This window comes from Anolis sagrei, chromosome 6 (assembly GCF_037176765.1).
Source record: "Anolis sagrei isolate rAnoSag1 chromosome 6, rAnoSag1.mat, whole genome shotgun sequence".
Classification (NCBI taxonomy): domain Eukaryota; kingdom Metazoa; phylum Chordata; class Lepidosauria; order Squamata; family Dactyloidae; genus Anolis; species Anolis sagrei.
Window position 1 is genome coordinate 9359323 of NC_090026.1, and position 10774 is coordinate 9370096.

The 10774-nt window shown below is 47.5% G+C and overlaps 1 protein-coding gene across 2 annotated transcripts in view; it reads left to right on the top strand.

The window, feature by feature from the left end:
- CDH24 (cadherin 24) overlaps positions 1-7934 on the top strand; it is a 68866-nt gene extending 60932 nt beyond the window's left edge. For both annotated transcript variants that reach the window (XM_060780030.2, XM_060780031.2), the window contains exons 6-12: positions 550-740; positions 1851-2104; positions 2265-2401; positions 3451-3572; positions 3674-3788; positions 4102-4350; positions 6393-7934. In XM_060780030.2, the coding sequence (XP_060636013.2) occupies positions 550-740; positions 1851-2104; positions 2265-2401; positions 3451-3572; positions 3674-3788; positions 4102-4350; positions 6393-6910 (1586 nt within the window). In that variant the 3' untranslated portion in view covers positions 6911-7934. The remainder of the gene's footprint in view (positions 1-549; positions 741-1850; positions 2105-2264; positions 2402-3450; positions 3573-3673; positions 3789-4101; positions 4351-6392) is intronic.
- Positions 7935-10774: the final 2840 nt, after the last annotated feature.

Genomic DNA, 10774 nt, shown 5'->3' on the forward strand with positions numbered 1-10774 from the left:
GGCGAACTACAACTCCCAAACTCAAGGTCAATGCCCACCAAACCTTTCCAATATTTTCTGTTGATCATGGGAGTTCGTATACCAAGTTTGGTTCAATTCCATCGTCGATGGAGTTCTTGGATTGTAGGTGAACTATAAATCCCAGCAAATGACAAAATGAATCCCCCTCCAACCCCACCAGTATTCAAATTTGGACATATCGGGTATTTGTGCCAAATTTGGTCCAGTGAATGAAAATAAATCCTGCATATCAGATATTTACATGACGATTCATAACAGTAGCAAAATGACAGACTAACAAGTACTGTTTTGGATGTCGATGTTCAGCTTCTATGTGCCCCATGGCTGAACATCAACATCCAAAAGGGTAGACCTGTTAGTCTCCATCCCACATAGTCCAATAACAATTACTGGCAGAAGATGCTCTTAAACTAGATGTCACCATAACATATGACTGCAGCATAAGTGTCCAACTGTCATACTGTCATCCCTTTACACATCCACGGGTTCTCTTTATGCATGTCCTGCCTCTTGTTACCAACTCGTTAGGTTCCTACCAGTTTTCCGTGGTGGAGACGGCCCCTCCGGGCTCGGTGGTAGGACGGCTACGGGCACATGACCCCGACGAAGGGGAGAACGCCTTGATGGCTTACAGCATCTTAGATGGAGGAGATGGAGCTGAGGCCTTCGCCATCCACACGGATTCTCTGGGGCAGGATGGGATCATCACAGTCAAAAAGGTGGGTCAGGACTAAGGCCTGAGCAGGGCATCAGAAGCAGAGAGTGAACCTTATAAAAGCCTCTCCACCCCCATTCCAGGGGGTATCTCCAACAGCTCAAAGATGCCACAGAACCAGGGATCTCAGAAGGTGGTCGCATCCTCCTTGAGAACTTACCAAGGGAAATGTCTTCATGTCACCAGCTTGCCTGGGTCTCTCTATCTCCCCAAAGACAACAGATGTTGAGAGTTGAGGCTGATGGAAATGAGCCAAGCAAAAGCAGCTGGGTAACTTTGGGTGCACAGCATTGGTCCCTAGCAAAATACTTAAGAATTTGAATACGGGACCTTCTCAGATTATGTAGTGTTCCCAACCAGTCAAAAAGCCTGGAAGCCAATCAGCAACCAAAGGTTGGGGAGCAATCAGACCTCCACAATTGTAGGTTTGAGATTTGGCTATTTGTGGGTTTGGTTCTAAATGTTCTCTCTTGGAATCTCAAAGTCCTCCAGTATGGTCCAGAATCACCATGTGGCTAATCTGTGGCATCCTCCTGCAGCAGAGACATGGGGAGTGGGCCCTCGGCACCCACCTGGATGAAGCCACCAGTGGGATTTGGTCCTCCAGTGGGATTTTTGGCCGATGTCCTCTAGTTGTTGACCATACAACCATGCTGGAGGTCCTGGACATTCCTAGAGGGAAAAGTTCTCTAGGGACTCTCTAGGTCCTCCAGTGCCTTTCCATGGTCAACATCTAGTGGAAGTTGACCATACAATCCTGCTGGAGGACTTAGAAATTGCTAGGTAAAATAGCCATTTTTATTTACAGTTTTTCACTTTTATGGGGGTCCTTTAGCCCCTTAACCCAGGGAATATGGTGGCCGGACAGGGTTAGGGTTAGGGTTAGGGTTGCCATTCCTGGACTTTAAATATGACCTCTCAAGACTCTCTTTTCCATGGACAATGAGATGCCTCCAAATATTGTCTTATCACTTGCTATCATGTTGACGTCCTCCCAAGATCCAGAATGGCACATGTCTCTGCCACATCCAGGTATTGACTTTCCAGGATGCTCTTTTCTTCATGATGTCCTCCTTTCTCCCTTCCTTCCTCTTAACTGGACTGCCATCCTTAGCCTCTGGATTTTGAATCCCGCCGCTCTTACACCTTCCGCGTGGAAGCCACCAACACCCTCATCGATCCCCAGTACATCCGCAAAGGCCCCTTCAAGGACGTTGCCACAGTCCGGATCACAGTGGAGGACGCTGACGAACCTCCGTCCTTCTCCCGCTCCGAGTACCACCTCGCCGTTTACGAGAACAGTCCTCCAGGGACCCTTGTGGGCAAGGTGACAGCCGTGGACCTCGATTCCCCCAGCAGTGTCATCCGGTAACGACAGCAGGCACTGAGGGAGCGGGGTGCGAATGCTGTGGCTGAGGGGTCTGGGGGCTTCTACTTTTGGTGTGTGGTGCGTGTGAAGTTACAGTGACTCTGTTTATACCTGGTTGTCATGACAACCTGATACCCCAGGTTACCCCCCATCTTGTAGATACTCCATCCTGCCGCCCACGGACCCTGAACGGTATTTCAGCATCAATCCCCAGGACGGAACGATCCTCACCTCGGTGCCCCTGGACCGGGAGGTGTTGCCCTGGCATAACATGACGGTGGTGGCCACTGAACTTGGTAAGGGACAGGTGGGTTTGGTTCTGTGGAACGGCTGGGAAGTGGCAGGGGGGAGACGAGGGGCACTTGTGTGGGGGACTCCCCACCTTTGAAGGTTTTGAAACAGAGGTTGGATGGTTATCTGTCCAAAGTGGCTGGATTCCTGCATTGCCAGTGGATTGGGCAGGGTGGTCCTTTTTGGTGTCTTCCAACTCATGATTCTAAGCAAGTCGGTCTTCCTCATAAATATTTATTGAACAACAAAGCATACAGTTTTCCCTATAGGCAAATATGTATTCATTCTTTCTCTCTTTTTTCTCTCCCTGCCCTCCCACCTCTCCTTGACGCGTCTTTGTGTAATCCTCCATGCTTGGCTTGTTTCTGTCTCATGGCTTTGGGCTAACTCCTTTGCATCCTAAACCCATGTTTGCCGTATGTCCTGCCTCTATTCCATACTTGCTATGAACATACATGGTGGGAATGTTCTGTGGGGCGATTTACATGTTTTGTTATGACTCTTCCATTTTGCTTGTTCTGCATGGTGGTTTGTTGGATGGCCGGCCATTGCATTGCATTGCATTTGTCCATCTGTGTGCACATGTGGTTCGTCATCTACTATTGTTTTAAAACTTTGGGGGTTGTGTGCACATACGTGTACACGTGCTTTGAATGGCTGAAACTTCTTTATCCCTATTGTTATTGTTTCTGTATCACCTCTTGACTGCAACTGTTGCCTGCTTGTGTGCTATTCCTATGCCTCTCCCTCTTTTATCTCTCTCACTGTCTTATGTAAATCTATGCAACCGGATTTTGTATGTTTGTCACATGGAAATGCATGATCTGTGATGCGTGACCTGTACGGCTCTCCTACGTGGATGGATTTCAATCTCCCTCTGGATCTGGGTTAATCATGCGCCGCTTCTCGGTGTCCTCCACACATCGCCTCCAACCTTGCGCTGGCTGGGTATTGTTTGCATCTCATTTCCCTACCGGCACCGTCACTCACCGGCTTTGCCCTTGTTGGCCGCGGGGGCTACATGTCACTCCCCCACTCCTGCTCTTGCTCTCAGACAGCCCTACGCAGGCCTCTCATGTCCAAGTCGCCATCCAGATCCTGGATGTGAATGACAATCCGCCCCAGCTGGAGCACAGCTACGAGCCCTTCGTCTGCGACAATAGTGCCCCCGGCCAGGTCAGTCAGCCCTGGGACTTTGGTTCTGGGAAGGCCGTGGTCCACAGAGGGGTGGACCAAAGGTGCTCTTGTTCATCATTTGTTTTCCTCTCTTTGGTCAGTTGGTGCAGCTGATCCGGGCAGTGGATCGAGATGAAGAGGGAAACACGAGCCGCATCATCATCCGCTCCCCTCATGGGACGAGGGAACCCAATGTCACTGTGAGAGACAACAAGGGTGAGGGGTTTGAATGTCTTTTCTAGATCTCTGCTCATGTGCTTGACCTCTACAGTTCCAAACAAATTTCCACATGGACTAGGAATCTGAGAGATGCTGAAGTCTGTACCAAGAAAGGTACAAAATACACAAGGCCAACATCTCTGTGGCAGTCTTCTCACCTCTATCGATCTCAATATGAACATGGTGGCACATACATTCTTGGAAGGAAACATATTTGAATAGTGATGGTACATTTTTTCATACTTGTCCTCCAAGAGCATTTTGCTAAGACCCAAAGTCACCCTTTTCTTTTGAATCATCTCCTTTCCAGATAACTCGGCCTCCTTGCTACTCCGGGCCAGCCGTCTTCCTGCGCAGGGGACATCCCTGTTAGTACCGCTGGAGCTAGTGGATGGCGGTTCCCCCACCCGCACGGGTTCTCCAACGCTGACCGTGAGCATCTGCCGGTGTCGCCGAGATGGAGCCATGCACACCTGTGGGCCTGAGGCCCAGGGATCACCTGCCGGCCTCAGCACCGGGGCCCTCCTTGCCATCCTGGCCTGTGTGGGCACTCTGCTTGGTAAGAAAGGACTCAAAAGAGCTGTGTATATGTGGCATTACAGGTTAGGAAGGGTTTGCAGAATGATGGGAAAGACTGCCAGTGAAGGAGGGGGTGGCTCACTCTTTGATGGATCTCCAACACCTTTGAATTGTCAAGAGACATTACGAGGGGCTGAGAGTTTTTAGGGCAGTGGTTCTCAACCTGTGGGTCCCAGATGTTTTGGCCTTCAATTCCCAGAAATCCTAACAGCTGGTAAACTGGCTGGGATCTCTGGAAGTTGTAGTCCAAAACACCTGGGGACTCACAGATTGAGAACCACTGCTTTAGGGTGACAGCCATAAAGTGTAGATCTTTGTTGCACTGCTGTGGGAATTCCTGCCGTATTGAGTTTTCTGGATCAGGATGAGCAACGTCTGATATGGTGTTACCCATTTATTCCCTTCTAGACTAGACTGCTTTTGCACCAATGCATTTGTTGCTGGATTGCAATGCTTTAGTACAAAGATCCTTAAACTAAGGCCCAAGGGCCAGATATGGCCCACCAAGGTCATTTACCCGGCCCTCGCTCAGGGTCCACCTAAGTCTGAAACGACTTAAAAGCACACAACAACTACTACTACACCTGACATCCGCCGGGAAGTAGCAACCAATAGTGAAAGGACCAAGACAGTGACATCTCCAGCTCATCCCCTGTTTGGGTATCAGCCAGCAGGTCAACGACAGGTCAATCCTATCTCATCAGCCAAAAGCAGGTCCACACTTCCCATTGAAATACTAATATGTTTATATTTATTAAATTTGTTCTTCATTCTAATTATTGTATTGTTTTTAAGTGTTTTTTTGCACTACAAATAAGATATGTGCAGTGTGCATAGGAATCCATTCATATTTTTTTTCAAATTATAATCCGGCCCTTCAACAGTTTGAGGGACTGTGACCTGGCCCTCTGTTTAAAAAGTTTGAGGACCCCTGCTTTAGTATATAAAAAAGCAGGGCTTTACATCAAAATTATTTGTTTTTGGTCTGTGTGCCACATTTTAACTTTGAAAGGCAAAATAATTGCTTCTGCTAGTCCACTGACATTTCACAGAGGAATAGCAAATTCACTTGTGATGCCAAAAGCCTCAAAAGCAAGTCTTGGCTCATTCTAGGTCATAAACTCAGAAAATCTACAAATAGAAATTGAACCAAACTTGGCACACAGAACTCTCCTGACCAACAGAAAATACTGGAAGGGTTAGGTGGACATTGACCTTGAGTTTTGGAGTTGAAGTTCACCTACATCGTGGTGAGCATGGTGGACTCAAACAATGATGGATCTGGACTAAGCTCGACACAAATACTCAATATGCCCAAATGTGAACTCTGGTGGAGTTTGGGGAAAATAGACCTTGACATTTGGAAGTTATAGTTGCTGGGATTTATAGTTCACCTACAGACAAAGAGAATTCTTTGAACCCCACCAACAACAGAATTGGGCCAAACTCCCCACACAGAACCCTCATGCTTTGAGGGACTTGCTGGCGTGAGCCTCCCTCCAGCCTTGCTTGCTCTCCCTTGCCCATGCATACGCACCACACTGCCATGTGCTGAGTACGCCTGCTCTCCCCTCCATGCTTGGAGTCTCAGAAACAGCCCTCCCCTTGGCTGAGATGCTGGCCAGTTACAGCGGAGGAGGAGCTTTTGGTGACAGGATTCACCGTCTGTTTCCAAAAAGGAAGAGAAGGATAGGCAGAGAGATCTTCAGCCTATCCTTCTCTAAGACAATCAGAAACATATATTATCTGATGGTCTTTGGTGACCCCTCTGAAACCCCCTTGCAAAACCCCCTTGCAACCAGGGGTCCCAACCCCCAGGTTGAGAAACGCTAATTTAGAGTGAAATGAGTTTTGGGACTGTCACACCAGTGCTGGCTTCCCTAAGAAACATCCAAAAGGATTTACACAAAGAGGTAACACAGAATGTGTCTGATGAGTACACTGCGGTGGTTCTGTCGTGTTAACCTTTATCCTTCTCCATCCATTTCCTCCACCCTTTCTTCCATACCTGCCCTTCTCCAGCCCTGGTGTTGCTCTTTGTCGCTCTCCGGAGGCAGAAGCAGACTACCCTGCTACCCTTTGAAGAAGAGGACGTCCGAGAGAACATCATCACTTACGACGACGAGGGTGGCGGCGAAGAGGACACAGAGGCCTTCGACATGGCCGCCCTCCAGAACCCAGATGCTGCCCCCCCTCCGCCACAGCATCGGCGCCTCCTCCGGCGGGACGTCCTGCCCCGTCCGCACTTTACAGCCTCGCTGTCCACCCGGGTGCCCCCCCAGCCCCATGACGTGGCCAGCTTTTTGGCGGCCCGCTTGTGCGAGGTGGATTCCGACCCTTCCGTCCCGCCATATGACTCCATCCAGGTGTACGGCTACGAGGGGCAGGGCTCCTCCGCAGGTTCACTCAGCTCCCCCGGCTCCTCATGTGCCGGAGACAGCGATGCAGGTGGATACGAATACCTGGAAGAATGGGGCCCGCTCTTCCGAACACTGGCCGAGCTCTACGGAGCCCCGGAAGGGCCGCCTCCTCCTACCTGAGAGATGTGACACGGGGAGGGGACATCCATGGAAGAGTGTAGCCTTCTGATTCCTGTTGGTCCTTTATGTGTTGCTTGCGGAGCTTGGGAAAAGTTTCTCGGAGGACTGCAACTCCCAGAATCTCCAGACCAGCATGGCCACTGCTGGCGAGGAGGTTCTAGGAGTTGCGATCCAAAAAAAGATTTTTCTCGCAGAGTTCCAGTTTGTTTGTTCTTCTTTTCTTCCTTTTCAGTTAACTGACTTAGTTGTTCTCAGTTAGACTGTGTCCTTTAGCGTGCTTTTCAACTCATTCTCTCCAAACACCTTCCTGTGTACCTGGCTATTGTTGTTTTGCTGTATTTTACTAATTTCTCCTCGTTTGCCTTTAAATTGTTTCAGTTACATTTTGCGTCCTTTTCCTCCCTTTTATTTCAGCCTTTTTGTCTCTTGCGTACCTTCCGCACTTCTCTCCCAATTTTACTTTCCTCCATTCCTGAATTTTTCTGTAATACTACCTCCACATTTCTGGATCTTTGTTTATCTTTCTTTAACGGTGCTCTCTTCCCTTCCATCCTCTCTGGTCATTGGTAACGTCTGTTTTCATAGCTTGAGTTCTGTTTTCTTTCTTGCTGTACCTGTGCTGTGTTTTATTATGTTTCGGTTTCCTCCCTTTCTCCCTTCTCCCTGTATAAACTACGCTATGCATTCATTCTTTCCCCAAATCCTTTGGTACCAAACTCCCTGCCTCCCCGGACCCTAACAATTCAGTCTTGCCAGCATGGATTTACCTCTCATTCGACTTGCAGACCACCCCAAGCCCTGACAGTGGAACCGATCCCAGGATCTTCGCAGAGGCGGCGGCGCGGTGGACGTTTGTTTGGACCTGGACTTTGCCCTCTGGACAACGCTCTCCTCTTCTGATACCACAGTGGGACTTGACACATCCAGGACAATTTTATTCTAGGGAGCTGAGGCATAAATCGGTGTCAGGTCGGGACATCCATGTTATAATTTCGTAATAAACAATTTATTTTCTAAAAAAAATAAATAAGGAGTTTATCATTTACGTCTAGGTAGGAACTTGTAAGCTTATAGGAGCTAAATGTATGACATTAAGTCTAGTTGTGTCCGACTCTGGGGGGTGGTGCTCATCTCCATTTCTAAGCCGAAGACATGAAGCGCCATTACTTTCCCATCAGAGTGGTTATTTATTTATTGTGTCAGGAGCAACCAGACATTTGTATTACATTTTTAACAAAACAAACAAACAGATAAAACACAAATTTTGCAATCTTGGTAGTTGATTAAATGTCCTTTGACCAGTATCTAGCCACTTGGAGTGCTTCTGGTGTTGCTGCAAGAAGATTCTCCATTGTGCATGTAGCAGGGTTCAGGTTGCATTGCAGCAGGTGGTCTGTAGTTTGCTCTTCTCCACACTCGCATGTCGTGGATTCCACTTTGCAGCCCCATTTCTTAAGGTTGGCTCTGCATCTCGTGGTGCCAGAGCGCAGTCTGTTCAGCGCCTTCCAAGTCGCCCAGTTTTCTGTGTGCCCAGGGGGGAGTCTCTCATTTGGTATCAGCCATTGATTGAGGTTCTGGGTTTGAGCCTGCCACTTTTGGACTCTCGCTTGCTGAGGTGTTCCAGCAAGTGTCTCTGTACATCTTAGAAAACTATTTCTTGATTTAAGTCATTGACATGCTGGCTAATACCCAAACGGGATGAGCTGGAGATGTCACTGCTTTGGTCCTTTCACTATTGGTTGCTTCTTCCCGGCGGATGTCAGATGGTGCAATACCACTGTAGTTTCTCCAGTGGTGTAGGGCGCAGACACCCCGTGATAATGCGGCATGTCTCATTAAGAGCCACATCCACTGTTTTAGCATGGTGAGATGTGTTTCACACTGCCCATGCATACTCAGCAGCAGAGTAGCATAGTGCAAGGGCAGATGTCTTCACTGTGTCTGGTTGTGATCCCCAGGTTGTGCCAGTCAGCTTTCGTATGATATTGTTTCTAGCACCCACCTTTTGCTTGATATTCAGGCAGTGCTTCTTGTTGGTCAGAGTGGTACTCACATTTGCATGTTTTCGAACTGCTAGGTTGGCAGAAGCTGGGGCTAACAGCAGGAGTTCACACCACTCCCCGGATTTGAACCATTGCACCAACCTTTGTGGCACAATGTAAAATAAAGCACATGTAGTTCACCTAGCTTCTGCCAACCTAGCAGTTCAAAAACATGCAAATGTGAGTAGATCAATAGGTACCGTTGCAGTGGGAAGGTAATGGCGCTCGATGCAGTCATGCTGGCCACATGACCTTGGAGGTGTCTATGGACAATGCCAGCTCTTTGGCTTAGAAATGGAGATGAGCACCGCACTCCAGGGTCAGACATGACTGGACTTAATGTCAGGGGACAACCTTTACCTTTACCTTAGTTCACCTTGGATCAGCCCACTGCCTTGCCGGAGAAAGAAAAATATGCCATGTAAGTGAACAGTAAAGAACAAGTAGTTCAGAAAAACATATGTACAATGTGATCAGTTGCATCAACTCACATAATGTCCTTCTATGAGAGATTTAAAATGGTCTTTTTATGTCCATGTGGATAAACTCCTTCAGCAACTCATGAAGCAAGAGCACACTCCAAAAATCTGTCTCTCTCTGCTTCTCTCTTCATCTCTCTCTGCACTTGCATAGCCCAAGCCTGAACAAAAATGTAACAGTAACTAAAAGTCCCAGGCTCAGCTTGCTCACCGGGCAGTGACCAACCAATCAGCTTCATGCATCTTATTTTACAGTCGATACACACATATTAACTGATTCCTTACATGCTCCAACAATCTTTTGGTTAGCAAGTTCAACAGCTCAGCGGTTTAACCCACTGCGCCATTGGGGGCATTATAGGAGCTATTACCAGTACATCTCTAATCCAGCCTGGAAGGAAAACAAAGGGTGCATCTACACTGTTGAATTGATGCAATTCGACACCACTTTATCAGCCATGGCTCAATGTTATGGAATTCTGGGAGTTGTCGTTTGGCAAGGCACCAGCATTCTTTGGCAGAGAAGGGGAAAGACCTTTGGAAAAAACAACCCCCAAGATTCCATAGTATTGAACTATGAGAGTTAAAATGGTGTCAAACTGCATTAATTTGACAATGTAGATGCACCCAAGGTTGTGGGTGATATGGAGACTATAATGGATGAGATCTAGAGTTATAAACATGGGGCGTGAAGTATTTGGGATTTTGGAATATCTGTACTTGCACATACGTGCATAATTTAGATTGGGACCCAAATCTAAATACAACATTCATTTATATTTCATATACACCTCATACACACAGTCCAAATGTTAGGCATAATCTATCTATATAAATAAAAATGTAATGTTTGTTTGTGGGATTAACATAACTCAAAAACCACTGGATGAATTGACACCAAATTTGGACACTACACCCCTAACAAACCAACAAGTGACCATCACTCATACACCCCTCCCAAAATATAGTGGAAAGGGCTTAAAACCCGCAAAAAGCTAAATGATGATACAGCGCATGTACAAAAATGACAACTCCCAGCATCCCCTAGACCAGGCCCTTTAGGGGAGGAGGATGCTCCGAATGCACTGCTTCCAAGCTACAAATTTGCTGCTCCTTGGATTTCTTTGAGAATATCCCAATTCATACATATTTCCTATTTCCTATTCCTGGACTGCAACTCCCAGCAGACCTCCAGATTGATAAGATATATAGATTAGATAGAAATAGATAGTAGGTACATATATCAATCAGGAAGATTACTGGGAGTTACAGTCCAAGAATAGGTAGAGAAGGAAGAAAGGAGAGAAAGAAAAAGGGAGGGGGAGGAAGGAAAGCGGTAGAGA